Source organism: Polychytrium aggregatum, assembly GCF_025602895.1.
Source record: "Polychytrium aggregatum strain JEL109 chromosome Unknown BJ171scaffold_14, whole genome shotgun sequence".
Taxonomy (NCBI): domain Eukaryota; kingdom Fungi; phylum Chytridiomycota; class Chytridiomycetes; order Polychytriales; genus Polychytrium; species Polychytrium aggregatum.
The window spans coordinates 126,279-153,249 of NW_026516216.1; the positions used below are offsets into that span (position 1 = coordinate 126,279).

Below are 26,971 nucleotides of genomic sequence, written 5' to 3' on the forward strand. Positions count from 1 at the left end.
CAGGAGACTCCGGTTTGCCAAGTATTTCGAGCAGTTCACCCATCACCAGAGACGACCACCAGACCGATCCGTCTCCAAGATCCATGTGTGCTCGGTGAACGAGTTCAACACATCCCAGGTGTGCCCACATTGTCGGGAAGCCAAGCGACTCGAGTCACCCGAGCATCTTGATATCGAGAAACCATGAAGCTGTGCAGAGGGTCGAATGCATCCACCACACTCCCACATCGAGACATCAATGCCTCAAGGAACATGATCTCGGTATGCCAGTCGATCATCGCCCATGGAGATCGACCGAGTGTATTCAAGACTGTGCTCCCGAAACCAACCAAAAACAAAGAGATTGCCAACCAAGACGGGAAACAATCTCACGGCTTGCTCACCGGGGCCTACGGAAGTTCGGCAGGTTTCAGAAGCCAGAAAGTGACTGTCCCGTTTCTTTCTGGATAGACTGTAAAAACTACTCGTGGATGCTGCGACTCAGGGGCAGCGTGAAGCTTCGTGGTCGGGTGACGCCTGAGACAGACATATTGGAGGAACGCGGGCTTGTGTGTCCATATCCGGCCATGTCCTGATAGAAGAATTGATGCATATCTCGTTAGGCGGCCCATTTCGATTGCGGGCTTGATGACAGAACTCTCAATGCTGAATCTGTGCCAAGGCGCGAAGGGAATAGTCAGAGGCTGACCCCAACACGAAAAGCTCATGTTAACAAACCATTCTCTCGGGCTTATATGCCCTTGCTTACCCCATACGAAAGGTTCTTGGAAAGCTGCGATGCCGGAGTCATGAATTCGTGACGGGTAGCCGAAACCGCCGAAGCGGCCGACATTCCGGGCGACATGGGGCTCTTGACGCTTTCGGCAGCCTCCAGACCGGCGTTGAGACTGTCGCGGCTCTCGCGACTCTCGCTGGGTCGCCGTGCCAACGCAGGGATAGACGAGCTCGAGTGCTGCAGACTTCGGTCTGCAAGTGGCCTTGCCGCTGAAATTGGGATCGCGAACGCCTGGGTACTCGGAAGACCGGTCGCCAGCGGCGAGAGCGGTGGGGTGCTGCCAATCGCTGTTCGCTCGGACATCCCGAGCTTCTCTGGGATCGGGGCGCTCTTTGGCGGCACGGCTGCAGCAGCGGTGGCTGCGCGGGTGTTGGACAGATCGACGTTGTAGCCAGCAATCACCCTCAGTCGCTCCAGCGAGTGGCTCCAGAAGGCTTCGAGCTTCTCTGCGTTTTGCACAAACTGGACGATATCGTCTCGGAGGAGGTCGGGGTCGGTGTACTGCGCGTAATGGGCAATGATGGCTTCGATGGTGGTCTTTGAGTCACTGTAGTTGGCGGCTTGATCAACACGCTCACCCGAGCTATCGATGGCGGAAGCTGTGTCGCCTCCAGTCGCCTTGGCCTGGTTGAGCAAAGAGCGGCTGGAAGACCCGCCTGTCAAGCGAAGCCGGTTGTTGATCCAGTAGAAGCCCTGTCCAGGCTCGCGGATTTGGATGATAGCGATGCCCTGCAAATGAATAAACTGTGTGTGCTCGACGGGTGATCTGGGGTACGAGTACTCGACCGAGCTGTTCGGGAACAGGTGGTCGGCTTCCAGATCCAGAATAAAGCCGAATCTCATGAGTAGCTCGGACTCGAACCACTGAGTCGGGATGTTGACGCCAGGCGGAAGCTTGTGGTGGAGCGGAGAGTCCGGGCACGACGGCGGCTGGCACGCCAGTGTGATCGAGATAATGGACTGGAAGGGATTGTCGTTGGCAGAGGTGCTTGCCGGGATGACCGGGGCCTCAAGCAGCTTCAAGCCGATTTTCTCGCTCATCCGGTACCATTGTGACAGCTGCTCTTGGATCAAACGAGGAGAGCACACCAGCCAGTGCAGCTCCAGATGAAAGCAGGTCCGAGAATTGTGGAGGGTGTCGTAATGCAGCGTGGCAATTTCGCGGCGATGGCTCTGGTGGCCGGGATCCAGATCGATCATGACCTGGCGCGACAACAGAAACGGTGTCTCGCTCAAGGCGCCGTTCTTGTTGTTCGACGCCTGAATATCGTGGTTGACTTGGCTTTGGAGCCCAGTGATCGGCACTGGCAGCGCGGGGATCGATTGCTCGGGCGCAGAGGAGTCTCGCTGCGCCGCGCTGGAGCTCGTGGACTTGCCCTGCCCTTTGAGCACACCGCCTTCGGCGAAAAAGGCTGGGGTGAAGCGGTAAAAGAAGTAGCCGTCAAGGAACTTGTGCTCGACACGGGGATGCTCGATGACGCCCTTGGCCATCAGCTCGTTGCCGAAGGCGATGGCTTGATCCTTGGTGCTGATGTCGCTGAAGTGGTCGATCAGCCACTGGACGCACTCTTTGCCGATAAAGATGTTTTCGTAGTATTTAAAATGCCACCGGGCGTTGATGATCCTCAGACCCGTCTTGGGATGTTGCATCTCACAGGCAATGTCGACCAAGGGCGAATTCTGGGTCAGCAGACAGACCGAGTTCTTGCGAGACGTGCGGTGAGCGTCATCTGGAGGGCGAGTGCTGCCATCGGTCTTGAACCGACTGGACTCTGCCGCGATTCGATGCTGGCCCGACTGGAGGAAGGCCACGTTGGTGAACGTCGTCACCTGGACCTTGATTAGGTTATCGTGTCCAGATCCGCTGCGGTCGCCTTCAGTTTCGGCTGAGTCCTGTGATGGTATCCAGATCGACTTTTCCAAAAACTCGATAAACCGATCGAATGCTGTCAAGCGCAACTCTTCATCGCTAAGCTTTTCGTTGATCTTGAACTCGGAGGCTGACGGTGGTTTGATCTGAGGCACCAACAGGAAGCGCACGCGCCAGAACCGCAATCCGTCAATCATGTCGGTGTAGTTCCCTGAGACCAGACTGTCAAGATAGTTCCAGTTGTAGTTGTCAAGGGCTGGATACGAGAATGTGAATCTCCGCTGCCGATACCCCTCAGCGTGCTTTGGCCAAATCAAGCATGTGTACTCTTCGCCTTTCTTCTGGTACTGGACGTTGCGAATGTGGCGCTTGACCTCGACATTTTTGCCAGTGCTATCGAAAAACAGCTTGTGCACTGCGGTGTTCGAATTGGGAGGACGAGTGGGCAAGCCCGATTAGGCTCCTAAGCCGTACCCATCGGCGGCCCATACTGTGTCCCAACCAACTAGCCAGCCAGCCAGCTAGCCAACGCTCACCGAATCCCACTGCCAGTACCCGCCCATGTCCCTAGCTGTCAAGTTCTGCTTCGCTGACCTTGATCCCCAAGCGAGAGATAGCAGGGGGACGAGAGAAACAGCCGAGTGTAGACATTGTTCTCGGGAAAGATTCTCTTGTTTCCAGTCACGAGCTGGCTGCTGGCTTCGAGGAAAGACTGGCTTGTCTCTGGAAGACTTCGTTGCGACTGAGGCTGGGCCTTTTGAGATTGCTCAATGCTGGACGGCAGGATAAGCTGGAACCCCTGCGAGAGTCGTTGGGCGATCAGCTCAATCAGGAGAATCGCAACCCGTTCTTGCTCGGTGATGTTGTTGACTTGATAGGGGCCGATGTCTTCCGAGGGCGAGACCAAATAGGAGTACTCTCGATACAGCGACTCGCTCGCGTTGCTTTTGCTGCCGTTTGCTGGCTCGTTTATCATCGGGAAGTAGTCCGTGGTCAGGGGCAGGCAAGCAGGAGTGCACAGCGACTTCCAGTTGGTCGAGTCGTCTTTTTTGACATCTCGTCCGTACTCGTTCGGGTAGACGTGCTTCCATCGGGTGCTGTTACTTGAGGCCGGTGCATGGTGGCCCTGGAAGTTGTACGGATTGATGATGCACTGATCCACTCCACCCCAGGTAGACGGGCCGTGGCGCGACGAGTTGCGCGAGTGGCCGTCCATATACGAGGTGTTTGTTTTGTAGGAGCCAGAGTATCCCGTGCGGCTGTGCTCACTCGCAGGTTTGTGGATGTTCATGGGTGTTGTCGTGGAGTGGATGGTGTTTCGATCCTCGATGCGCCGATCAAAGCCGTCATGCAAAGTTGATGCCAGCACTTCGGTGTCGATGGCGCCGGGCAGCACATGGCTCTTGTACAGTCCGTGATGGGAATAGCTGGAGGGCCGCAGTATGCTTTCGTAGTTTTCGGGCGATCGGTTGATGTGGATGCCGCCTGTCAGTGCCATGCGGTGCCCGCCGCGCATATCCGGTGGCCGCAGTGAAGGTTCGTCGTGCATTCCGTAGCCTCCCCAGTTTGCTTGTCCGCCAGAAGGAATGCCGCGGGCAATCTCGGCGCGCATTCGTTGGCTGGGACTCGATGACATGACGGCTTGATTTGGATAGTGGGACTGCTGTGCGCCGGCGTTGCTGATGTTGCCGAAGCTGCTGTCGGTATCCTGGGCCGACAGCGAATCACCTGGCTGAGCCGGGGGACTTTCGCTTGGAACGTCAGCCGCACGAAAAACAGCCTCATCGTATCGGTTAAAGTCGCCATCGCGCATGTAAACCCCAGGGTGGCCAAGAAGGGTCGCTCCGCCGGTGTCGTCAATGTCATCTTGGGCGGCAATCAGGAACGGGACCTGCGGGTCGCTTGTGGACATGCCCCTGGGAACTTGGATATCAGGGACCTTTCCACGCGGCATAAAGCGGTTGATCTTGGGGATATTGTTGTTGTCGTGCGTCTCGCCGATTGAGTCCCAGGCCCTTGTCCAGAAGCTGTAATCAATCCAGTGCTCTCGTGCGTAGTACGTCTCCATCGAGTAGCCCTCTCGATCCTCGGAATACAAAGCATGCGACGGGGCCACCACCAAAGCAGACCCTCTTTCAGCCCTGTCGGCACCGCCTATCGTGGGGGAGTCTGGATGGGTGAGGATCAGGCTCTTGGGGCCGCTCGTGGACTTGAACATGAACACTGGCACGACATGCAGAGGCGGGTTGGATAGACACACGAGATCCATGCCAATGCCGTTGTCGATCATACGCTGTGTCGTCAGCCGGAGAAGTTTCTTGTCGACTTCAAATAGACCCGTGCCCGGGGTAATGATGACAACCAACAGTCCCGTGCGGAGAAAGTCGCGGTCAATATAGTGCTTGTCAAACGGATTCAAGGCGAGATTGATGGCCTCGAGAATGTTGCCCTCCGAGGAAGAGGCTAACGAGCCCGCACCAAACGGCGAGTCCATGCGAGGCCCCAACGTTCGTTTGCAGTACTGGATGAATTCTTCCTTGAGCTTCCCCAGGATTTGAGACCAATCGCTACGGGTTTCCCAGTCGACGATGACCTTGTAGCAATCCTGGTAGACTCGGCCGGAGCTGTCTCGCACGTAGGTATCCGGCAGCACGCTCTCCGCGCTCACATTTTCGTACACAACTCGCGCGAAGAGCACGATCGAGACGATGTGGTTGGTCTTGCTTTTTTTCCAGCGCTTGAAGAGAGCGGGCAGAAACCCGCTGACGCACTTTTCAAAGTAGAGCTCGCCGTTTTCTTCAAAATCAAACATCTCCTTGCTCATCTGGATGAAAATGAAATACTTTGCTGTCTCGGACCGGAAGGTGTATCGAGTATTGGCGGTGACGTATCCCGAGCAGGGCTGATGATGTAGTGCGATATTAGCGGTCGAGTCGAACCTCTGGGATGCCGGAAAGCATTCGAGGGCAAACCCGAGGACTATTGGCGGTTCTCGGAGCGAGAGCCAAGCAGCCAGGGCGAGTGCATGATATCCCACTGTATACAGCGAGCAACAGAGCCCCCTCTGGCGAGTCGAGCTGCATGCAGGAATATGCAAGTACAAATCCGTCAGAGACCGCAAACACTGTGACGAGAGACATACCGATACATTGGAGTGAGAGTCGTCAATATAGATGCTCTTGATTGTGGCCGAAACGCCAGACACCTCGATTCTCTTGCCTTCGCAAACCGCCTTGCCGATGAGCGCCATCTTGACTCGCCACATGTCCGACCGGCTGATGTACTGCTCTCGGAAAGTGAGCTCGATATTCCTCGCCGTGACCGTATCCTTATCAACCTGGCGTCGGGTGGTTGTGCGCATTAGACCTCTGAGCAGTGGCTCTCCGTCATCGGCATCACCAAGGCACCGCAATAGCGAGTCAATCTCCAACCGACCTTTTCCACCGTGATATCGCTACTGGGGCTCAGATTGAAGGTCTTTGCAAACTCCTCCGAGACCAACAGCTGTAGGGGGCAGGAACGATTATCTGCGTCAGGCGCCCGACATCCAAATGCAGAGTTTGGTCCGCTTCAACAGAAGGACTCTCGCCCACCCTCGGAATCACTTGCGCTACAGAAGATAGACGAACCAAGACGTTGGGCATGTGCTGGAAATGGCTCCGCTCGAGGGTGGTGATCTGAATCAAGGCCGAACCGGTGGTCGCGGACGACTTTGACTGACCGCCGAGTCCGTCTGGGGCAGCGGAAGCCTTTTTAACTTCGATAAGCTCGCCGATACTCAAGTCTTGCATCAAGTCGGGATTGACCAGAGCCTCGCATCCCAATTCCTGGGCTTTCTGGATTCGAAGATAGGCTTTTTGGGCAGGCTGTCGTGTGCCCGCTGAGGCTCGTTGGTTGGAAGGGGCGGCTGGAGGGATGCAGCACATGTGCGAGGATGAAGAAAAGAGCAATCGTCAGGCACGCCGTGTCCAACATCCGTTGGCGTCTGCATCATCTCAGCCGGTGGTGACGATGCTGCTGGCCGCGGTTGATGGTGGCGGACGGCCAGCTGGTCTGTAGGGCGGATCTGCGGCTGCTGCAGACGGCTTTATTGCCACGGCGGCTTGCTGTACCTGTTGCCATCGCAAAGGGGGGGGGTGGCTGGAGGCAGGGCCTCTATCGATCTGTTGGCAGGAGGGAGCAGGGAAAGGCCGGGAATGGATGAGTCGCAACCCGACGAGCCTGGTGCCGGAAAACAGCCAGGGCGGGTCTTTGGGCAGACAGGCAGACGGCCTGGTGCGCGCCTGAACTCGGGACTGATACGTTTGGGACAGATACATTTGGAACAGATACGTTTGGGACAGATGGGCACCGGCCACGATCTCGCATGCGTCTGAACGGCCGAGTGCAGCCCGGCGATGCACCAAGCCTGTCTGTATTGAGAATCGGACACAAACCGACCATCTACGCAGATCCAGGATGCTCCTTCTGCCCTGGCACACTCTATCCGCCATGCACGACGCCTCGATTGCCGCCTTCCGGGTTGCTGCATCAGCACTACCGTGCGCCAAACTACGGAGTCATGCCACGGACCTCGGGCGTCAAGTCCAGGGTGACGCCTTTGCTTCTCTTCCGCTCGCTCATGTAGTCCACCAAGCTCGCCATGCCAGGGTTCGACGGCTTCCGCAATGCCGATTTGATCGTCGAGGGTGTCGACGATTTCGTGCTGGCGCTCTGGCTTCGCAAGTGGCCGCGTCTCGGGTTGAGCGGTGTGATGCCGTTGAGGGTCGAGTACGGTGTCGTTGTCAGAGTCTCGGATTCGGTGACGATCTCGGCACCTCGAGGAGTCGATAGCGGCGCGCTCTCATCGAACCTTGATCCAGCGGCAGCCTTTGGGGTCGCTGTCGAGAAGGGATCGGGCCCAGAGCCGGATCCTGATCCAGTCCCGGCGTCGGACTGGGATAGAATATGGAAGAGTCCGCTGCGTCGCCGCGCAGATGGAGTCGACTCGGAGTGCGAGCGATGTTTTGGCGTTGGCGTGTGGAAGTTGAAAGTCTGGATGTCCTCGATGGGCTTGCTCCAAACACTGAGATACTCGGGGGACACGGGGTTGGGCTTGCTGAAGGAACTCGTGGAGGGCAAGGTGGTTCCTGGCTGGCTTGGAGCCCATGACCCGCCTTCGGCCGCATGGGCAATCTGGGAGCGTGCTGGTGCCGCGGCTGCTGGGGCGGCTTCTGCACCGGCATCATCGGACTTGGGCAGATTGCTGCTGGTCCGACGGCGCGAGCTGCGACCCGCTGCCGAATCGGCCGCTCGGGATCGAGGCTCGCTCACACCGTGAGGAAAATCGGCTGGCGGTGGTGGGTGGGCGAACCGTGTGTTCGTGTGCGAGTTCCTGATCGCTTCCTCGGCGGACGGGATCGCAGTCCGGTCCGATGAGCCACTGCGAGCGTGCAAACGATGCGGACCAGACGTCCGGAAACAGTTAGCCGACGAGGACAGCGACCCAAGCGACCCAAATACGCACACGCACATACGAAACACACCTTGGAACGCGAGATGAAGGCCGGGACACTGGCGTCTGTGCACCAGGGGTCTCAAGTAGATCCTCAAGAGTTGGTTGCTTGCCAGCCCTCAGCCATCTGCGTCGGAAAGCAAAGCCTGATTAGAATCGATACCTGGCTGAGCAGCCTTAGTGCCTTTGGACGAGGATTTGTACCGATATCCGTGCTGATTGCCATAACGTACCGCGGCGTCTTGGGCAGCGTTGACAAAAATGCCTCAGTGTCAAGCCCCGGAGGCCCACTCTCGACCGGGTAAGTGCTCTCGGGAGGCTCTCCAGTCGAACCGCGAGGTGTCCTTCGCCGCTCTTCCTCAAGTTCCTGGCGATCTCTCTGCGAGATGAGACCACGTTAGCTGCGGTACACTGCGATATGAAGCTGGCTCACTATCGAGCACTCATCAAAAGTGAGCCAATCGACCGACCTGCAAGGCGGCGCGTTCAACGCCCATCCTGATCGCTGCTTCCGTCAACTTGCGTCGATCTTCCTGCAGCTGTGCCCGCTGCTCCTCCAGCTCTTTCCAATCGCCATCGCCGCTGAGATACTCCGACCTGCAGACAAAAAACAGGCATAAGTCATGCAGACATCGTGGAGACTCGATCGTTCCTGCCTCGACGCTCAGACAGCTGAGCAAGGCGTCGCAAACCTGGCAGGCGAATGTGTAGGGCCAAGGTCTTTGGGCTTGGACAGAGCAAGCTCAAGTAGTCGGGCCTGCTCAGCAATGATCTTGCGGTATTCCTCTGTGAAAGTATGACATTCAACCGTAGCAATAGCGAGGAAACAACGATGAGCAAAGCCGGGAAAGTTCACCCAAGTTGTGGCAACTCGGCCGCGCGGTGGAGAGATGGCTTTGATTCAAGGACAGGGCTCTTGTTTCCCATCTCTCGTCTCCGTCGTCGTACCTATCTGGTCATAGAGCATCTGCACGTCCTGTTGAGACTCTGGCTTTTCTTCGGGGGTTGCTGTAGGCCGTTCCTGTAGCTCGGCAATATAGTCTCGGATCTCGCCGACAACGTAGCGTAGCCGGCTCTGGATTGTACTTCCGGCCAGATTGACGGGCAAGTTGAAACGGGCCTCCTCGGTTGCATCCTGCACCCGGCGACAGTGTCAGTCAAGCGGCGGTGCATTCACCGAGCATTGTGCTGGCACAGCGGATGAGCCCTGGCGAGCCGTTAGGCTTTGGCGGTCTCGGGGGTGCTCACATCGTCCTCAAGCACATCGCGGCTTCGTAGGAAGGTTTTCATGTGTCCTTTGAGCTCTTGATAGGTCGAGAACAGCAACTTCCGCAGATCTGAGTTTTCTGCGAGGATCTCCTTCTCCCGCTCTTCGAAGGTGCCCACAACGATCTTGTACATTTCATCCTGGCAAAGGCGGCAGAGTTGCCCGAGAGCACAGCAGCGTCAGCCCAGCATCGACGTGGCCAGCGAGCCGGAAGCCAAGGGAACTGCCCGCACCTGCTTGGTCCTCTTTGCTTCGCCGAGCTTGCTGCTCTCCGCAACGGTCTTTGGCAAAGGATTCAGCAGCTTCATGCCGACTTTCTGCACAATTGTTTTGTCGCTCAGGGCTTTCTGGATACGATCGCGGATCTTGTCGCCCTCCCGCTCACGCTTCTTGATTTCGTGCATGTACTGGCTGCGAGCGTGCTGATAGTTTGTCTTGGTTACTTTGAGCTCCTCCTTGGTGGCCTGCAGCTTGGCCGAGGTTTCCTTGAGCGTTTGCGTGTTGAGGCTATTGCAACGCAATGGGCTCTCGTTAGGACCACATCGGACCAGGTTGCCATGAATGCTGCCTTCAGTTGGAGTGCCAGGAAGCAACCGCTGCGATATGGGCCAGAGTGTATACCTGATTTTGTTGTTGAGCTGGTCGATTTCCCGCTCGGCGGTTTCGAGTCTGGATGTGAGCCTCAGCTACGCAAATGGGCCAGAAACAGTGTTGATCAGAACACGAGGCCAGTGGATGGACGGAGGTATCCCCGGAGACCGACGTCGGATCGGCTTTGCGTGAGCGGCCTACCACCGTTGCGGAAAGCGATTCGTTCTCCTGCGACAGCATGAGCATCTGCTGGTGGATATCTTCTCGATAGTGTGCGTCTTTCTATGGTTCGTGGCGGAGTCAGTACGTCGCCGGCATTCAGTCAGAGACAAAAATCAACCACCGTAGCACATCCCAAGATGCCGGAGCGACATTGGCTGCATATGTATAGTTAAAGCTACCTCGATCTGCTGCAGGAGCTGGAAGACACACTCGACAGTCCTGTGTACGTCCTCATTGGACGGCTGGGAGGTCAGGTTGAGCGGCGAAGGGAATCCAGCTGCAGCAAGTTGGTGGTTCACGAATGCGGCCGTCCTGGAAAGAGAATCCAGCATGTGGCTTTGGCCAGAAAGCGAGATATGGGCTGTTTGAGATGCGGTTCACTGCAGCTGCTGCCGGACAGCCCGACTGATGATTGAATCGCAGATCAAAGTGGATGCGGCTGGACGGGGCCGCCGCAACGACGGCCACGCCTGCTTCAGAAGCGCCCCCAGGCCCAGACACCGATACCTCTCTGCCGCAGGGCCCGTCGCCATAGTGTGCGCAAACATGCCAGGCTGCTCCGTGCTGGGTGCGAGACGGCGACTTGGGGTGCCGATGGGGCTCTTGGGAAGGCTGCTCCTGGCCGGTGGCCCAAAACAGGGAATATGGGTCTGGCGGGACGCGGCTCGAATGCACTCGAGCCAGCAGCGACACACTCTCGCCAAACGACCGCCCGTGCCCGCGCTTGCCCTTGGAGCGCATCGCATTGCATCGCATTGCCCGCACTGCCCTGCGTCGTATTGCATCCCGCAGACATGGCCTCCAGCCAGCGGGGCGTCAAGGTAAGCCGTCGCCAGGGAGTGCTCGGTCAGAGACGGAGTGCATCGGACGCTGTGTCGCTCGGCTGCGACCCGTTCCTGGTTTGACATCGACTCCTTGGATGTGCGATCAACAGGTCGCCAACGTCTCCTCTCTGGTGAACCAAAGCATCATCACCCAGCTCTTCGAGATCATCGGGCCGATCGCGGAAATCTCTTTGTATCCCAGGTAACGGACTGCTCTGAGGCTGCAGTTGCCGTCCGACGCTCCCCCCTCCCAGACCGCTGGACCTGTCCGGCGTCGCCAACAGATCAGGAACGCTGCTGCCCATGCCTGGCTGGGCCGCGCCCGATCCCGTTTGCTGCAGACTCATGTGTCGCTCCCCGCTCCTGCCGCAGCCCGAACAATGACGGCCTCCAAGAGTGCATGGTCGTCTTTGAAGATGAGGCTTCGGCTGCCACTGCCCTCCATCTTACCGGAGTAAACCTGGCCGACCGGACGCTATTTGTTACGAACCCCGTGTCCACGCCTATCAACGGCCCGTCGGCGGCTCGCCTCCCGCAGCTCGGACAGTTCGGCTCAGCTCCGCAGTACCACTATACCATGCCGACGTTTTTGCACACCGACCCGCAGCGGGCCGAGGAGATTTCTCGAACAGTGTACATTGGCGGAATCGCCCCTACCGTTACCGAGGACGAACTCATGACCCAGTTCAGCCCGTGCGGACCCATCAGCTGCGTCAAGCTTGCTGGCGATGCCAACCAACCAACCCGATTCGCATTCATGGAGTTTGGTAAGGACCGACGCCTTGGCCGGTAGCAATCCACACGGGCCCTAGCTGTGAACCCGTTGGCCCAGGACCAGGAGACGCAGCAGCTCGATCCCCCGACGCCTAGTTCCTGGCTGACTGGCTGGATCATTTATATTGCGCTAGTGAACAAGGAATCGGTACAGGTCGCGATCTCGCTAAACGGACTTGTGATGCATGACCGTCCACTTAAGTGAGTGTCCTACCGCTTTCGCGCGAGGTGGCTTGCATTTGCTGGGCTGAGGTTCTGTCGGTACAATGTTCTGTCGGGCTGGGGCGCTGTCGTTGAAGTTCACGAGACTAAACTCTCATCGATCGCCAAATCGACACCAGAGTCAACCACTCAAAGAATGCGATCAACAAGGCTGTGCCAGCAAAGAAACCCGACGCCTCCGATGTCAATCTCGCCATGCGTCGAGTCAAGGAAGCCCAGATGAGGATCGCATCAAAGTACCAGACAGACAGTGGAGCAGCACCTGGGTCCGGCGTCAGATCCGATGGTAGCGGCCGAGAGGGCTCGGCTCCGGCTGAGACGCCTGGTAAGTAATGCTGGCATCATCATCATGACCAGCAGGACGAGATCAGATGAATGCGAGACGCGACTGCGTCTGCAGGGTTGTCGCTGAGCGGCTGCTACACTCCGTTGCTCATCGGACCTATGGCCATCATATTGCTATGCCACAGGAGCAGCTTCGGAGCTGGGACAAGAGAAAGAAAGCAGCAAGCGCGAGCGAACCGATGACCCGGAGGATCGCACCAGAGAACGCGAGCTCCGCGACCGAAGAGACCGGGACCGAGATCGAGATCGGGACCGGGACCGAGATAGGGACAGGGACCGTGAAAGAGATCGCCGCGATCGAGACCGAGACCGAGACCGAGACAGGGATCGCGACCGCGAAAGGGATCGTGATAGAGATCGTTTCGATCGACGACGCTCCCGGTCGCGAGATCGCTCGCGCAAGTACGACGATTATCGCTCGTCCGACCGCGACCGTGAGCGAGATCGAGACAGAGATCGAGACAGAGATCGAGACCGCGAAAGGGATCGCTACCGGGACTGGGAGCTGGACCGAGACTACGACCGATCCGGGCGCCGAAGATCAGGACGAGACGACGATCGCGATACCTACCGCGACCGGCATCGAGACCACCGCGATCGTGATCGAGACAGAGACCGTGATCGCAATCGTGAGCGTGAGCGGGACCGGGATCGTGGAGCGGAAACTGAAGCCCAACCCGAGTCTGACCGGAAACGGGAGCGAGCTGCCAAGAACGACACCGACGCTTCAGGCGCCGAAGGACAAGCAAACCAAGCTGATACTCGCGCTGCCGAGCCCGACGCCATGATTACCGAGGAGCACGATCCAAGCGAGTGAGCCACAGACAAGACGCTCACTTTGCGGTCGTGCTAGAATCGGCTCTGGGCTCTGTTGTCCATGACAACACGCCGTGCACTTTCCTCCACTGCCCCCCAACCTCCGGCCGAGATGCATGTTTCCAAGGATCCGGTGATGCGAGCGTTTGGATCTGCAATCAAAGCAACTCTATAGATGATAGCTTGCTCCTTCAGGAAGCCATGCTACTTTCGGTATGCAGAATACACAAGTAGCTGTACAAGTGACAGGGCAGCCCCGACGATATTGGGCTGGATGATCCAGTTGTCTCTCAGTCGGAAGCCGATGAGCGACCACAGGCTGGCGCTCACAAATGAAATCAGAATCATGGGCAGCGAGAGATGGCCGTGGGCACTCTTGGCTTGGATCACCGTGCGCTTTGCAATTCCAAGGGGCCCAGGCGTTGGCGAGAGAACGGAGATGGACAGGAAACGGATGGGCGTGGCCGCGAAACAATGTCAGTGAGTGCAACGGAGCATCGCCCATGCGAATGGTGCCCAGAGATACTCTTACCAGCGAGGCCAGAGGAGTGCCAAACATCACCATGGTCAGGGCACAGCACAGAAAGCCAACCCAGGATAAGATTTCGGGTCCATAAGACAGCTTGATGGCCGTGAGGACGGACAGCACGACCCCGACCGTCACCAGGATTCTCTTCTCGATCTTGGCCTGGAAGGAGGGGATCGCGCAGAGGAATCCGATCGGCCAAACAGCCACAGAGATGAGCAAGGAGACAGCCGCTGGCTTTGGTTATGGATATGGTCATAATCTGCACGATCCTGCGAACTTACCCGGGTGCGCTCGGATTCGCAGTGATTGTGGCATTGATAGAGAGCATACACGGTGATGATCACGCCAACAGCATTGGTCCAGCAGATGGACGACTCGCCCAGCATAACACCGTACTTGAGCCAGAAGCAGCAGCTGATGATTCGAACATGGTTACGGAAGGTTCAGAACAAAACGGAACAGAGTCGATGCTAGGATGTTGCTTCATTAGTGATGTTCCATGAGCGATATGGCTTACTTGGCAAAAGTTGACAGGAACGGGAGAATGCTGCATATCGAGACGCCAGTTATGAGGATGGAAAGGATCTCATGAGTATCCAGGCCGAGCAAGGGCCTGGCGACAAACAACGAATCGGTGCTCTCATGTGGGCAGATGGAACAGCGACACTCGCTGAAGATTGGATGCAAACCTCGCGACCGAGATGTGGCCGTCTTCCTTGATTTGCTTGACAACAACCCTGGGGCGGATCGGCGTTATTACAATCCCAATGCTTCGATCACAGCCCAGCACTCGGCTGAACCGCAGCGACGTCGAGGTGATGGACGGAATGCAGGCGGGAGCTGGAGCCGCTTGGAACCGGTCGGCAGAACATCGACTCACAGGTTCGTCAAGAACATGAGCACGGTTGCGAGGGTGGCGGCACCACGGAGCAAGATCATGATGGAATCGCAATTGGTCTGGAGGGAGTGGCCCGAGCGGCAGGAAGGAGTTGGACGGATGCTGCTGCTTGATGTCTGCACCGCCGAGAGGAGAGCCGAGCCGCGGCCAAGGGCAGAACAGGCCCGATTTGGGCGCGGAATGTCCCACAGCCGCGCTCTGGTGCTGGCTGGCCTGCATGTGGCTGTGGGGGACCGCTCAAGCCCGCATGTCAAACGCAACACTCATGATGCTCGGGTCTTCGTGAGCCGAGTCAGTGCGCCCCGGAGTGCCCCCAACAGAGTTGCATTTTGGACGGGACGTCCAATCACAGCCATGTCTCGGAGCCTGGCGCTGTTGTGTCAACACCGGGCCGTGCCCATCGAGCGGCCAGGTGTGTTTGTTCGCATGAGAATTCCGTTTGAGGGTGCTCCACGTTTGTCGGCCGGTTCCGTTTGTCGGCCGGTTCAAAATCTGCCTTTGGTCTCAGTCAACGCAGTCTCCGAGCCACCCTTGCCTCGAACTCGTCCGCAATACCGCCGCCGCCCCGCTCTGAGCTCGCCAACCCGCCATGTCTCTGTCCTCTGGCCGTGTCTACCAGTGGGGCTCCACCAGCGACCTTGTCGAGGGTGCAGACGGATCCAAGCTGGCCTCGACCAGCATCGACGATCTCCTGAGCGACAACTTTCCCAGCAGCGTCTCACACTTTCTGCACTCGCTCCAGCATGTCAGTGCCCACAGCTACGGTCTTGCTCATCGGTATATCACCAACATCGACGACATTGTCTCCCGCGAGGTCTACAATCTCATTCGAGTGCCTGAGTGGGAGCCCGACAACCTCGCCCTGGCCGTGGTTATCCTGGTGCGGTGGTCGTTAGCAGCATTCTTTGGCATTACCGCCACCACGCTCTTCAAGACTGCGATCGACATGGCCTGGCACCTGCTCTCGTACATTCACACGCTCGTTCAGATCAACATCCTCACCGCCATCTCGGTAGTGCTGATCGTCAAGTCGGTGCAATACTTTTCCATGTTTATCCTTTCGCAGGAATCGCAGTGGAATCTTCGTTACATCCTTGTCGGCGGCGAAGTACTTGTTGTTGCTGTCTTGGGACTGAGCGTGCAGTGGTGGATCGATCATCCAAGCTCCATCTTCAGCATATTCTAGTGCCACACGGACATGCACAGGAAGCACAAAAAATGATCTGGATTTTGAATAATCTGCATAGAGCGCCTTGCAATGAATACACCAAGTACGTCTGTGAAGAATCAGGCGAACATACACTGCTAATCACACAGCATGAGCACGACATGAGCACTTGCAGCCTTTGCGATTGCCGAAGCTCAGATATCGAAACTGCAGATCCTGATGAAGGTTCATGCAGGTGTTGTGGGAAGTGAAGCACACACACACACACATCACGTGACGAGGCGGGGGGCGAGAAGACCAGCGAGAAGGGGGCTCGCGAGGAGACTCGTTCGCTGCGATCCAACAAACCCCAGGCAACAACCACGACCGCATCGCTGCAGCCTTCGATCTCGGACGCACCGACAACGAACGAGCAGGCAAACGAGCAAACGAGCAAACGAGCACGAGCAAACGATGAAGACAGCCCGCACCGCGATACTTGTGCTGCTCTGTGTGATAGCACTGGCTATCCGCTCCGTCTGCGCTTCGCAAGACGACACCGTCGAGGTCTCGAAGGTGAGTGCCCTGTCGACCAGCCTTGCGATCTTTCCCCAGCAGCAAGCCTTGCGCTGTATCGGGCAAGACGCATTGTATCATCGACTGGCTTTGAACCCAATGGCAGACGTCGCAGCGCGACCGGGCTTGCGGTATCTCAGGGACCCGGAAGGCAATGCTTGCACGGGCTGGTTGCTCACGAGGGAGGAGCAGGGGGACGCTGGCCTCAACGACTTGCATTTCTCTTGCTGTTGGTCCGCGGATTTGACACAGCCGGCCGGCCAGCACATCCGTGTTCTTCATAGCGTTTCTGGCTCGCCCTTCGCTGAGCGAGGTGTCCTCAACTTCAACCCCAACTCGAAGAAAAAGTCTGCCCTGAAGTACGTGCACGCCGACGACGCCGAGATGGCCTCGGTCCTCAAGCCTGTCACCAGCGCCGAGGACTACTACACCGTGCGATTCGTTTCGTCGAGCAAACCAGACAGCCATCTCGGGGAGGTCCGAGTCCGGGCGGTAAGGCCGATGGGAGGGCGCGCCAACAGCCAGGGCAGCCTGGGCCTTTGGCAACGAGTACATTGTCGGTGATGGCATTCGCACACCATGGCCGGTCTGCGGCACGATGAAGGGCAGATCGGCATGAGCTTTGCTGACAATCTATCGCTGCTTGTCGCACGATCTAGTGCCAGCTGCATGCCGCCGGTCTGCGAGAGCACTTTGTTATTCACGTCGATCAAGATGGTATGGATGGCTGCACTTTGCTCGCATCCCCCCTGGCAGCTACGCAGAGGAATGGGAGGCAGACAGCAAGATCCTCGCGGCGATCCAACGCGGGATGGACAATCCCCGACCGTATTTTGTGGCCAGACAGGACTGACTGAGCCGATGTTGTTTTGTTGCGGATATCAGGAGAGCCGTTCCGCATCGATTACCTCGTCCCGAGCCAAGACTGCTCGCTCGATGGTGTCAAGAAGGCCCAGGATTTTAAGCCAACCATCGAGCTGGCCAAGAAGCTTGATGGCCCCAGGTATGGACAAGAGTCGGGCGAATGCCTGCTCGCGGAGTAGTATCGGTAGCGAATGGAATGCATCGCCCGCCATTTCAGTATGTGGACGCTGACTATCCCTTTGTTGCGATCCGCTCTGCTCTGCTCTCACGAACTCGATGGCGCAGACCCCATCTCATCAAGGTCAAGGAGGTGGCGATGAAAGATGGCAAGCCCGTCCAGGAGGAGGAGAAGAGCTTTTGGCAAAAGTACTGGATGTACATTGTCCCGATCGTGCTCCTGGTACTCCTCAACGGTGGTGGCGACAGCCAGGAGGGTGGCTCTGGCGCCGCGGCTGCGAGCAAATAGATCGGTTCGGCTGCAATCAAAATAAAACGGAGCACCTCATGCTTCGCTTTCGCAGGCGGCTGTGTTGGATGTGGACGCATCCACCACCAGAAAACAAGGCGGACTGGCTGGCTATCGCTCGAGAAGTAGTGCGGGACTCGTTTCTATTTCGGAACTGGAGGATGGCAATGCAGCCTCGGCTCGACAGTGCATGCAGTCGGTGCAAGCATGGGGAAAGTGGATCTTAGTCGGATTTCGGGCGCTGGAGGCGCTTGGGAGATGCATTGACTTGCCAAACGCCGAGCAGGTAATTAAGGCGGATGTTGAGCAGGTCAAGGAGCATCTTGATTGAGTCTTTGAGCAGCGAGACCTTGCTGCCATCGACTTCGTGCCAGGTGACAGGGACCTCCTGGATCGGGACGCCAAAGTGGTAGCCAAGGAGGAGGAGCTCGATGTCGAAAATCCAGCCCTCGACGTGCATGTTTGGGAAGATGAGCTGGGCGGCCTTGCGACTGATGAGCTTGAAACCGCACTGAGTATCCTTGATCGTGCCGATTCCCAGGACAAAGAGCAGCGTATGGAATCCACGCATCAAGAAGTTGCGAATGAAGGAGCGCTGAAGGAGGCAGCCGACAGCCAGCGTCAGTTGGATGTTGGCGGAAGGGGAAGGAGCGCAGAACCAATGCCACATAATCACGGGGAGGCGGATTGTCCCGTCACCATATTGGAGCGATGCGATTCGGAAAGGCAGCCTCGATACAACGGCAAGGACAACACACTCCTCGCTCAATGGAAATCTGTTGGGACGGCTGCCTGAGGCCGAGGCAACACACCTTTACGACAGCGTCGGACGTGACCATGTGGGCGCGAGAGCCAACGACAATGGCCTGGCCTTTGGAAACGATGCGATCCATGGCGGCTTCGAGCTTGTCGAGATCAGAGAACTTTGTCGCTCCATCAGCATCCACGAAGAGCAGGCGCTGGCCTCGGGCCACCATCATGCCCTGGAGAGCCCGCGGCGATCGGGTGTGTGAGTTGTCGGTGTGTTGTTTGGATTCAAGTAGATGAAAATTGCAATCCCAGAAAGCCGGTTCGTTGCGGCGAATGTGACAGATGCCAATGGATATGAGGGGATAATGCATCCATGAGCGAGCCGGATTGTGATTCGCCCGGTGTGCAGCGCACGTTAAAGATGCGGATGATTGCATCAGTACTCAAAGAGCGGTAGCTGCCTCTCGGCTCGGGGTAGATTGGGGCGACGGCAACTACCAACGCCACGAACGAGCGATTTCCCAAGACCCTCGTGGCCGGCCGTATGCAGCCAACGTTGCGAGGCAATTCTGCTTGCATACCTGGGTGACGGCGCCGCCCTTGCCACGGTTGTGTTCCAGATTCATGACACGGATAGTGCTCAGCTTTTGTTTCATAGCAATGCTGCGGACCACGGCATCGGTGTCATCGGTGCTTCCGTCGTTGACGACAATGATTTCGTACGTGAATGATGAGGTTTTCTTTTTGCGATCCTGGAGATACTCGAAGGTCTCGGCAAGCATGAGTGGCAGACGCTTGGACTCGTTGTAGGCCGGGATGACGATCGACAGCTCGACCTCGGCCGGCGACTCATCCAGCAACGAAGGGAAGGGCGTCTTCTCCTTGGTGATGCAGTCGACGAAGGAGGTTTCGTTCTTGGTGGGAGGTCTTGGTGCCGGCGAGATGGACTGCAGGAAGAAGAACAGCGCGCCGAATGCGGCGAGAAACAGCACGAGCAGCTCCAGGAGGAGCGGGTAGTCCGAGACGAGGCCCATGGCAAGAGACGCTGTCCTCGAGGTGGGGAGATGGCAGGAGCGGGAGGATCGAGCGTCGGCCGGCAGCCAGAGTGGGAGTGGGCAGAGAGCCCAAGGGGTGCTTGCTGGAGAACGTGAGGTGATGGCCTTGGAGGCGCGTGCGGGGAGGCGGTGGTTGCAGCCAGCGCGACACTCGATCCGGAACGCGTGCAGGCCGCAACAAGCCGCTCCGAGGGGCGGATTGACGTGGCAACCGGGGGACGGCTGTGGGGCCGTTGCGACGATGCGACGATGCGATGCTGCGACGATGCGACGATGCGACGATGTGGCATTGCGGCATTGCGGCATTGCGGCGATGACTGCGTTGTCTGTTCAGGGAGCAACCGAACTGTTGGTCGCCAGCTTGCGTCGCAATGCATCCCGAGTTCCCACGAAAGATCGGCAGAGAGCATTGCCGAAGCTAAACGGAGACCAGCGACACAATCAACCCGGATGCTGCTCCGCCCCGGAATCAGTCGATGCATCGAGACATTTGTTGTGAGCGCTCAGTGCCGATTCCGATGGAAACCGGGGCTGCCGTATCCGTCCCAGTTTCACGAGCAGCTGCCCTCGAGCCAGGATCCAGCCGGGCTCCAGCCGCCACAAACCGATCGCAGTGTCACGTTCATCTCACGTGCGACCAAGCCACACCCCTCGACGGCAGCGAGATTCCCAGCGGCGGCATCCACAAGTGGTCACCGGCGCCGCGAATTCCATTAGCCTTCCTCTTTTTCCGACAGCTCCAATATAGTCATTTGGATTAGACAACATGGTCAGTGTTGTGACGCATCGACGTGGCTGCATGCTGCATCCATCCATCTATCCATCCATCCATCCATCCGTCCATCCATCCATCCGCCGAGCTGTCTGTCCAAGCATCCATCCAGCTGTCCGCTGCTTTTGGCCGCTGCTGTTGGTCGCTCGGCTCCGACACGAATCTGCAAGACTGGGAATGCCAGTGTTCGAGAGCACGAGCTGTCTGGATATGTCTCGGGGAGCAGCCGGGCACAATTTTCGGATGCAAACCACCAGCACGACACCTCAACGCAGTCTTGGCCTCGGATCCATCAACCAACCGCATTTGCCCATCAGTGTCGATCGTGGCAAGCTGGTTCGACGCATCGGGCGCAGAGGACTCAAACGCGATGCGTGGACAGCGACAGCAGTCTCTCGGATAGCGGATCGTTGCCGTGGCGTCTCGGCTCGTCGAAGCGGAGCACTCAGTACCGTGCAAATCAAACGAATGCAACGACGACAGTGCAATCACCGCCTGTGGATGTGATGGATGGATGGGGGACCGCATTGAACGACGTGTCATGGTCGCCATCGCTCTCCAGCTTGCTAACCGCTTCCCGATCTGAACATGTGTGCCGCTAGGCTCGGGGACCCAAGAAGCATCTTAAGCGAGTAAGCACAGCAACCGATCTGCCGTTGCTGCTCTACCGAGTCGACAGCAAGCGCAGGATTTAATCGTTCTCTCCCACCGCCTCTGCCAGCTCAATGCTCCCAAGCACTGGATGCTTGACAAACTTACCGGCACCTGGGTATGTGTGACTCGCCCTTGCAGTGTAGTTGTAATCTGGACAGGCCCCGGGTGGTTGTTGCCGGTCCAGACCCGCTCGGTTTAGGGCGGTCTTTGCAGCCTCTGACGCCTCAGATCGCGTGCACCAACAGGCTCCCAGACCCAGTGCTGGTCCCCACAAGTTGAGAGAGTGCCTGCCCTTGATCGTTTTCCTCCGAAACCGTCTCAAGTACGCTCTCACCCACAAGGAAGTCAAGTCCATTGTTATGCAGAGGCTCATTAAGGTCGATGGCAAGGTCCGCACTGACATCACCTACCCCGCTGGCTTCATGGGTAAGTAGCGTCTTGTGCATTGCCGTGCGCGTCTGGGTGTGCTGTTGAGGGTCGATTCAGCGACGTGCGGTGCTAGCTGAGCCGGAGCCTGAGCCTGAGCATATGAGCCTGAGCATATGAGCCTGAGGCTAACAGCGATGCTGTCTGCCAGATGTCATCTCCATTGAGAAGACCGGTGAGCACTTCCGTCTCGTCTTCGACACCAAGGGCCGCTACACCATCCACCGCATCACTGCTGAGGAGGCCAAGTACAAGCTCGGCAAGATCAAGCGCGTCGAGGTTGGCGCCAAGGGCATCCCCTTCGCTGTCACCCACGATGGCCGCACCTTCCGCTACCCTGATCCCCTCATCAAGGTCAACGACACTGTCAAGATCGATCTCGAGAGCAACAAGATCGTCGACTTTGTCAAGTTTGAGGTCGGCAACATTGCCTACATCACCGGTGGCCACAACATGGGTCGCATTGGTACCATCACCCACCGTGAGCGTCACCACGGTGGCTTTGACATTGTCCACGTCAAGGATGCCCGTGAGAATACCTTTGCCACTCGTCTCTCCAACGTCTTCGTCATTGGCCATGGCAACAAGCCCGAGATCTCCATCCCCAGAGGCAAGGGCATCAAGTACACCATTGCCGAGGAGCGTGACAAGCGCAGAGAACAAGCTTCTCAATAAATGCACATATTGAAAACTTGACTCGGGAACAGAAATACATGCCTTGTCACCCATACTACTCTGATGCGTCCCTCGTCTGTCCCGGTGCTGTGCTTGTGATGTTGTGATGTTGTGATGTTGTGATGTTGTGATGTTGTGATGTTATGATGTGATGCAGCATGGGCCTGGCTCAGCAATGGCTGCCTTTCGCTCTCGCTCCTCGTGCAGCATACGATATTCCCTGCCTTGGATCTGCCGAGCCCAGCGACAGCGACTACCAACCAGATCGGATGCAGCGAATCGCACGCGGTCGAGTGGAAAAACTCTGTCGTCCGGCGCGTCTGAGATTTGTCAAGATCCAGCGCCGTCGCTCGTTGCCGACCCAATCGGGGAACATTCCCCCCACTCCTGCTGCTGCTGCTGCTCCTGCTCTCCTCCCAACATCTCTCTCCTGCCCTGTTCTTTCCATCTCTGTCATCAGGCTGCGCCGCTGTCCCTGAAAGTATATCTGCCAAACCACAGCCATCATCGACGGCATCGCAACTCGACAGCTCCGTCTCAAACTGCTGTCAACCCCGACTGGCTCGGCAGTAATTACAGCACCTGGTCACCCAGAAACCCTCTGTTGCTCACCAAGCCAAGCCAGACCAGACCAGACCAGACCAGACCAGACCAGACCAGACCAGACCAGACCAGACCAGACCAGACCAGACCAGACAAGACGAGAACTAGACGCTACCTTCGCTTCGTTTCCATCACCTCACCTCACCTCGCCTCACCTCGCTTCCATGTCCCAGCCAGCCTCCAACACGGGAGCGTCGCCGTCCGAGGCCGACCCGTTCCTTCGGCCCCACCAAATCTACAACGAGAATGCCTCGGTCGAAGAGCTCGAGCAGATCTACTACCGCTTCCAGTCGCTCAAGCAAAAGACACTACTGGAACTCGGGACCGCCACCAAGAACGCCGCCGATTTTTTCGAGCTTTGCGTCGACCGGCACCAGGATGCCTTGGCCGTGATGGCCGTCGACCACGAGGCCCGCTATACCTTCCGACAGCTCGACGAGGCGGCCAACCGCATCGCCTGGTGGGGGCGGCATGAATGCGGGCTCCAACAACTCGACGTCGTCGCGCTGCTGATGGAAAACCGGCCCGAGTTCCTGGCGTTCACGATGGGCCTGGCCAAGATCGGCGTGACTATCGCCCTGATCAACACCAACCTCAAGGGCGCACTGCTGCTGCATGCCATCCGCACGGCCAAGGCCAAATGTGCCGTGGTGTCGATGGGCAAGCTCGGCAACTGGTCCTCGCTCGGCAATCTGGGCAGCCTTGGAGGCAGCGAGAAGAGTGGAGACGATGAACAGGCCCAGCCGCTGCCGCCCGTCTGGATCTACCAAGGCGAGGGGCAGACCATCCCGAGCAGCGAGCTGGATCGACTCAAGCATGAACACGGATGGGCTCGCTGGCATGCCCTGCAGCCCGAGCTCCTGGCCCGCCAGAGTGCCGAACGGCCCAAGGCCCAAGAGCACCGCAACCAGGTCCACGAACGCACCCCACACTACTACATCTTTACCTCGGGCACGACAGGTCCGTCCAAGGCCGCAAAGTTCTCGCACCGGCGCTTTGTTGGCTGCGCGGTGACATGGGCTGGCCCAAGCGGCCTGCGCAAGGGCGATCGATACTATATCACACTGCCCTTGTATCACGGGTAAGGCATGCAGTAATGGCGGATGGACGGACAGATCTATTGAAGGACGGGCAGATGTGTTGAAGGATGTTGGCGATGGTGGCTTGGAAGACAGGTCCAAGCAGCGCGAGTGGTGCAAGTGGTGCAAGTAGTTGTCCTCTTGCCATCGAATCTGCTTCTCGATGGAATCATCGCCCATGATCTGCCAAGCGATGCCCCCACTCGTTGCCGAACGGATAGTTGGACTGTTGAATATCACCTTGTCCATGACCACGACTACGACAAACGACAATCATCAACCGCCCACAAACGCTCACGCTTACGCACACTCCCGCTCCCGCCCTCACTCCCAGAAACGGCGGCTGCGTCGCTGTTGCTCCCTGTTACTTGCTTGGCAACCCAATCGTCCTGAGGGAAAAGTTTTCGGCATCCAATTTCTTCAAGGATATTCGTGAGCACCAGGTCAGCCTCCTTGCTCGGGCCGAGCGATTTGGATCCGCGGCTCTGCTGGCGACATGGGCGTGATGACTAGATCGGACTCATCTGTCGGCGAGACACAGGATGGCCTGGCTCCGGCAACAACGGTGCAAATTGGCAGGCTTGGCATTCTAACTGATACCGCGCTTCCCACCGGATTGGCTCCACTACCATCGTCGCATCAATCGACACCACGGCTACTGCCCCGCAATCGACACAATGACTGTCTTGAAATCGATGCCATGGGGTACCGCACTGGATCGACATTGCTCTGTCCACGTCGTCGGCTCCAGTGCGTTGCGACCGTCTACATTGGCGAGCTCTGGCGATACCTCTACCTCCAGCCTCCCAGTGCTATTGACGGCACCCCCGAGTTCAGCCCGCTCCGGGTTGCCATCGGCAACGGACTGCGACGAGAGCTCTGGACCGACATCACGCAGCGATTCTACATCCGACAGGTGGTCGAGCACTACGGCAGCACCGAGATGCCCGGCGACGCGGTCCTCAACTTTTTCAACCACCCCGGGTCGTGTGGATTCCTGCCCGAGAGCGTTGCTCGGGAAAAGTCGATGACGGGCGAAGGCGGCATCCTGGTGCAGTACGACGTTGAAGAAGACCGGGTGGTGCGAGACGAAGCGACACAGCATTGCGTGCCGTGCGAGCCCAACCAAGTTGGCGAAATGATCATGAGGCTGCCCGGAGGACTCTATGACGGATACGTTGGCCATGTGGCGACGAGGCGCAAGCTGTACGAGAACGTGTTCGAGAAGGGCGACTGCTGGTGGAGTAGTGGCGACTTGCTCAAGGTCGACGAGAAGGGGTTCTTTTTCTTTGTCGATCGAGCGGGCGACTCGTACCGCTGGAAGGGCGAGAATGTCTCGACGAACGGTAAGGCGGGCTGATGGGCGGATGGATGTGGAGAAGCCCTGGGGAGCATGGCCCGCTGGGTCCACCGACAGGGACTTGCTATTGGCTTGCCTCTACCGAGGTTGCTGCACCGGTTGGACATTGGCTACTTTGGTAACGTCTGACTTTTAACATCTCGTTTCTCTCGATGGACCTGACATGGCGGACCTGGCATATCGACTCGTGGCCAACCCGATGGGCGACGCGGATGCAGAGGTGCAAGCTGTTGTCGCGGCGTTTCCAGGAATCGCCGAGTGCAACGGTAAGTTCATGCCCACCAACCGGGCCGGGATTGGTTGAGCCGGGAGGGCCGGGATTGGTTGAGCCGGGAGGCCAGCCGAGCAGGCCGGGGAGCGAAAGCGGAAAGGGAAAGGCGGAGGAGAGCGGCAGCGGCGACAAGCAAAGGACATGAGAAAATTGCCCCAGGGACATGGAGCACAGTGGCGCGGGGCATGAGGCTTTGGCTGTGCGTGGGTGGATGGAGGGCGTGTCTGAAAAGTCAGGGCGCATGGCTGGCATGGTGGTTGCATGGTCGGCATGGTCGGCATGGTTGGGTTTGCATGCTCGGTCGTCTGGGTGCTGACCCACGGCCGCGCTCCAGTTTACGGCATCCAGATCCCCAACACCGAGGGACGAGCCGGAATGGCATCGATCCACCTGACAGGGCCGGGCGGCGCCGAGACGTTCGACTTTGGGGGATTCGCCCGACACCTCTCGGAGAGCCTGCCAAGCTATGCGCACCCGGTCTTTCTGCGGTTCCGCGAATCCGAGAATGAAAAGACAAGCACGCTCAAGTTCCAAAAGTTCAAGTACAGCCAGGAGGGCTTTGACTTTCGCAAGTTTGCGGGCCCCGGGCAGGACCGGGTGTACATGCTGGAGACAGCCCGGCGCAGCTTCATCCCCGTCGATAACGCTGTGCTTGAGCGGATCGAGCAGGGAGGACACTACCGGTTCTGAGAGCGTGTGATCTCGCGATAGGACCTTGCGGAGGCGGCGGCGGGAGCGGCGGGCGCTCATGCCCAAGCGCAGACCCGAGGCAGGCCGGTTGGCGCCAGAGATAGGAAACGAATACAGACTTTCACGAGTCAGGGCCTGAGCGGCCAGCACGACGAAAGACATGCGACCACGAGAGCGACATGCGGCCGCTGGCATGGGATGCGACTTGTCGGCAAGAACCCCCACCCTCCGGAAGAGCAGCACCGAGACAGCGTGTTGAAGGGAAAATGGGACACATTGTCTCATTCGGACAAGCACGATGTAGTCGGATCGCATCACACACCCGGCCAAGTCATTTCTCTGGGTGTCCCTGTGGGGGGGGGAGGAAGACGCAGGGCAAAGAGAAAAATCGCCAAAAGACCTCGGCGAGTGGATTATATCGGGGTTCGGGCGCCGATCAAATTCGTCTGATTTACACAACCCACGTAACCCACGTAACCCACGTAACCCACGTAACCCACGTAACCCACGTAACCCACACAAGCCATCCGTGCGTGAAGGTGTCCCGTTTCAAGTCAAGTTCGCTGCAACCGATAGCCGACCAGGCAGCAAGGACCGAGACATGCGCTTGGAAGGATGCGTCGGCGTGAGAGACGATGGCGGAGCAAGGCGTGGCGACACACACAGGCACAAGAGCCGCGCGACAGACAGGCCCAGAGGGCCGTGTCAGCGGAAGGCGACGGCGGGTCCGTGTCGGTATGTCCTGTGAAGGAACGGAGGAATGCCTTGGCGGCGGGGGGTCACGGCGTGGCACAGCAAAAGACAGGCGGCCTTGGCCGAACACGGTTGCTGGTCTCGTGCGGGCGGTGGAGTAACCACGCCGATGCGGATGTGGTGGGGAAGAGGGAGGGTGGGTCCTTGGGCCGACACGGATGCCGACGCGGGCGGATGGTTCTGGGGGCTGATGGGGGGATATC

At 58.1% G+C, this 26,971-nt stretch overlaps 9 protein-coding genes across 9 annotated transcripts; 5 read left to right on the forward strand and 4 right to left on the reverse strand.

Moving 5' to 3' along the window:
• Window positions 1-74: 74 nt before the first annotated feature.
• BJ171DRAFT_61793 (uncharacterized protein) lies at window positions 75-6,852 on the reverse strand. Its single transcript, XM_053115381.1, has 8 exons — window positions 6,758-6,852; window positions 6,275-6,552; window positions 6,081-6,149; window positions 5,788-5,982; window positions 3,240-5,547; window positions 2,973-3,060; window positions 749-2,867; window positions 75-571 (listed from the first exon to the last, which is right to left on the reverse strand). The coding sequence occupies exons 1-8, from the start codon at window positions 6,765-6,767 to the stop codon at window positions 461-463; spliced, it is 5,178 nt and encodes a 1,725-aa protein (XP_052967564.1). The 5' UTR covers window positions 6,768-6,852; the 3' UTR covers window positions 75-460.
• A 129-nt stretch (window positions 6,853-6,981) lies between these two features.
• Window positions 6,982-10,820, reverse strand: BJ171DRAFT_500607 (Afadin and alpha-actinin-binding-domain-containing protein). Its single transcript, XM_053110570.1, has 12 exons — window positions 10,727-10,820; window positions 10,399-10,555; window positions 10,199-10,279; window positions 10,028-10,092; window positions 9,640-9,913; window positions 9,388-9,546; window positions 9,088-9,274; window positions 8,832-8,925; window positions 8,610-8,736; window positions 8,373-8,518; window positions 8,171-8,266; window positions 6,982-8,067 (listed from the first exon to the last, which is right to left on the reverse strand). Exons 1-12 carry the CDS (start codon window positions 10,765-10,767, stop codon window positions 7,197-7,199), a joined length of 2,298 nt encoding a protein of 765 aa, XP_052967565.1. The 5' UTR covers window positions 10,768-10,820; the 3' UTR covers window positions 6,982-7,196.
• Window positions 10,821-10,950: 130 nt separating this feature from the next.
• On the forward strand, window positions 10,951-13,596 carry BJ171DRAFT_61809 (uncharacterized protein). Its single transcript, XM_053115383.1, has 6 exons — window positions 10,951-11,040; window positions 11,154-11,245; window positions 11,416-11,810; window positions 11,952-12,018; window positions 12,159-12,364; window positions 12,510-13,596. The coding sequence occupies exons 1-6, from the start codon at window positions 11,014-11,016 to the stop codon at window positions 13,199-13,201; spliced, it is 1,479 nt and encodes a 492-aa protein (XP_052967566.1). The 5' UTR covers window positions 10,951-11,013; the 3' UTR covers window positions 13,202-13,596.
• Window positions 13,405-14,768, reverse strand: BJ171DRAFT_598171 (sugar efflux transporter for intercellular exchange-domain-containing protein; the record flags this gene model as incomplete). Its single annotated transcript, XM_053114816.1, has 6 exons — window positions 14,610-14,768; window positions 14,419-14,466; window positions 14,247-14,276; window positions 14,011-14,143; window positions 13,733-13,888; window positions 13,405-13,596 (listed from the first exon to the last, which is right to left on the reverse strand). The coding sequence occupies exons 1-6, from the start codon at window positions 14,666-14,668 to the stop codon at window positions 13,405-13,407; spliced, it is 618 nt and encodes a 205-aa protein (XP_052967567.1). The 5' UTR covers window positions 14,669-14,768.
• Window positions 14,769-15,216: 448 nt separating this feature from the next.
• BJ171DRAFT_474004 (uncharacterized protein) lies at window positions 15,217-15,813 on the forward strand (the record flags this gene model as incomplete). Its single annotated transcript, XM_053108724.1, has 1 exon — window positions 15,217-15,813. The coding sequence occupies one exon, from the start codon at window positions 15,217-15,219 to the stop codon at window positions 15,811-15,813; it is 597 nt and encodes a 198-aa protein (XP_052967568.1).
• A 319-nt stretch (window positions 15,814-16,132) lies between these two features.
• On the forward strand, window positions 16,133-17,765 carry BJ171DRAFT_500613 (uncharacterized protein). Its single transcript, XM_053110571.1, has 5 exons — window positions 16,133-16,350; window positions 16,603-16,842; window positions 17,010-17,067; window positions 17,236-17,353; window positions 17,500-17,765. Exons 1-5 carry the CDS (start codon window positions 16,249-16,251, stop codon window positions 17,678-17,680), a joined length of 699 nt encoding a protein of 232 aa, XP_052967569.1. The 5' UTR covers window positions 16,133-16,248; the 3' UTR covers window positions 17,681-17,765.
• On the reverse strand, window positions 17,766-19,549 carry BJ171DRAFT_500617 (dolichyl-phosphate beta-glucosyltransferase Alg5). Its single transcript, XM_053110572.1, has 3 exons — window positions 19,012-19,549; window positions 18,493-18,663; window positions 17,766-18,275 (listed from the first exon to the last, which is right to left on the reverse strand). Exons 1-3 carry the CDS (start codon window positions 19,462-19,464, stop codon window positions 17,904-17,906), a joined length of 996 nt encoding a protein of 331 aa, XP_052967570.1. The 5' UTR covers window positions 19,465-19,549; the 3' UTR covers window positions 17,766-17,903.
• Window positions 19,550-20,207: 658 nt separating this feature from the next.
• BJ171DRAFT_500618 (ribosomal family S4e) lies at window positions 20,208-22,067 on the forward strand. Its single transcript, XM_053110573.1, has 5 exons — window positions 20,208-20,254; window positions 20,860-20,889; window positions 20,979-21,026; window positions 21,157-21,337; window positions 21,489-22,067. Exons 1-5 carry the CDS (start codon window positions 20,252-20,254, stop codon window positions 22,010-22,012), a joined length of 786 nt encoding a protein of 261 aa, XP_052967571.1. The 5' UTR covers window positions 20,208-20,251; the 3' UTR covers window positions 22,013-22,067.
• Window positions 22,068-22,685: 618 nt separating this feature from the next.
• BJ171DRAFT_500622 (uncharacterized protein) lies at window positions 22,686-26,172 on the forward strand. The gene is made up of 5 exons (XM_053110574.1): window positions 22,686-23,696; window positions 24,029-24,137; window positions 24,446-25,040; window positions 25,273-25,320; window positions 25,660-26,172. The coding sequence occupies exons 1-5, from the start codon at window positions 22,780-22,782 to the stop codon at window positions 26,013-26,015; spliced, it is 2,025 nt and encodes a 674-aa protein (XP_052967572.1). The 5' UTR covers window positions 22,686-22,779; the 3' UTR covers window positions 26,016-26,172.
• The last annotated feature ends 799 nt before the right edge of the window (window positions 26,173-26,971 follow it).

What these genes read in the sequence shown, in the direction of transcription:
- BJ171DRAFT_500613 (XM_053110571.1), top strand. Translation starts at nt 16,249, where the DNA reads ATGAAGACAGCCCGCACCGCGATACTTGTGCTGCTCTGTGTGATAGCA. An exon ending in ACACCGTCGAGGTCTCGAAG is followed by an intron (nt 16,351 to 16,602) that starts GTGAGTGCCCTG and finishes GATTTGACACAG; the next exon opens with CCGGCCGGCCAGCACATCCG. An exon ending in GGGAGGTCCGAGTCCGGGCG is followed by an intron (nt 16,843 to 17,009) that starts GTAAGGCCGATG and finishes CGCACGATCTAG; the next exon opens with TGCCAGCTGCATGCCGCCGG.
- BJ171DRAFT_500618 (XM_053110573.1), top strand. An exon ending in CCAAGAAGCATCTTAAGCGA is followed by an intron (nt 20,890 to 20,978) that starts GTAAGCACAGCA and finishes CGCCTCTGCCAG; the next exon opens with CTCAATGCTCCCAAGCACTG. An exon ending in CTACCCCGCTGGCTTCATGG is followed by an intron (nt 21,338 to 21,488) that starts GTAAGTAGCGTC and finishes GCTGTCTGCCAG; the next exon opens with ATGTCATCTCCATTGAGAAG.
- BJ171DRAFT_500622 (XM_053110574.1), top strand. Translation starts at nt 22,780, where the DNA reads ATGTCCCAGCCAGCCTCCAACACGGGAGCGTCGCCGTCCGAGGCCGAC. An exon ending in ACACTGCCCTTGTATCACGG is followed by an intron (nt 23,697 to 24,028) that starts GTAAGGCATGCA and finishes CCTCACTCCCAG; the next exon opens with AAACGGCGGCTGCGTCGCTG. An exon ending in CGAGAATGTCTCGACGAACG is followed by an intron (nt 25,041 to 25,272) that starts GTAAGGCGGGCT and finishes ACGCGGATGCAG; the next exon opens with AGGTGCAAGCTGTTGTCGCG.
- BJ171DRAFT_500617 (XM_053110572.1), bottom strand. Translation starts at nt 19,464, where the DNA reads ATGGGCCTCGTCTCGGACTACCCGCTCCTCCTGGAGCTGCTCGTGCTG. An exon ending in AGGGCGGCGCCGTCACCCAG is followed by an intron (nt 18,664 to 19,011) that starts GTATGCAAGCAG and finishes CGGGCTCTCCAG; the next exon opens with GGCATGATGGTGGCCCGAGG. An exon ending in CGTCCGACGCTGTCGTAAAG is followed by an intron (nt 18,276 to 18,492) that starts GTGTGTTGCCTC and finishes TGCCTCCTTCAG; the next exon opens with CGCTCCTTCATTCGCAACTT.
- BJ171DRAFT_61809 (XM_053115383.1), top strand. Translation starts at nt 11,014, where the DNA reads ATGGCCTCCAGCCAGCGGGGCGTCAAG. An exon ending in CCAGCCAGCGGGGCGTCAAG is followed by an intron (nt 11,041 to 11,153) that starts GTAAGCCGTCGC and finishes TGCGATCAACAG; the next exon opens with GTCGCCAACGTCTCCTCTCT. An exon ending in GGCTCCGGCTGAGACGCCTG is followed by an intron (nt 12,365 to 12,509) that starts GTAAGTAATGCT and finishes GCTATGCCACAG; the next exon opens with GAGCAGCTTCGGAGCTGGGA.
- BJ171DRAFT_500607 (XM_053110570.1), bottom strand. Translation starts at nt 10,767, where the DNA reads ATGTTTGCGCACACTATGGCGACGGGCCCTGCGGCAGAGAG. An exon ending in AATCGCTTTCCGCAACGGTG is followed by an intron (nt 10,093 to 10,198) that starts GTAGGCCGCTCA and finishes CCATTTGCGTAG; the next exon opens with CTGAGGCTCACATCCAGACT. An exon ending in CAGCTCAACAACAAAATCAG is followed by an intron (nt 9,914 to 10,027) that starts GTATACACTCTG and finishes GCGTTGCAATAG; the next exon opens with CCTCAACACGCAAACGCTCA.
- BJ171DRAFT_61793 (XM_053115381.1), bottom strand. An exon ending in ACTCTCACTCCAATGTATCG is followed by an intron (nt 5,548 to 5,787) that starts GTATGTCTCTCG and finishes CTACATCATCAG; the next exon opens with CCCTGCTCGGGATACGTCAC. An exon ending in TCTCTCGCTTGGGGATCAAG is followed by an intron (nt 3,061 to 3,239) that starts GTCAGCGAAGCA and finishes CGAACACCGCAG; the next exon opens with TGCACAAGCTGTTTTTCGAT.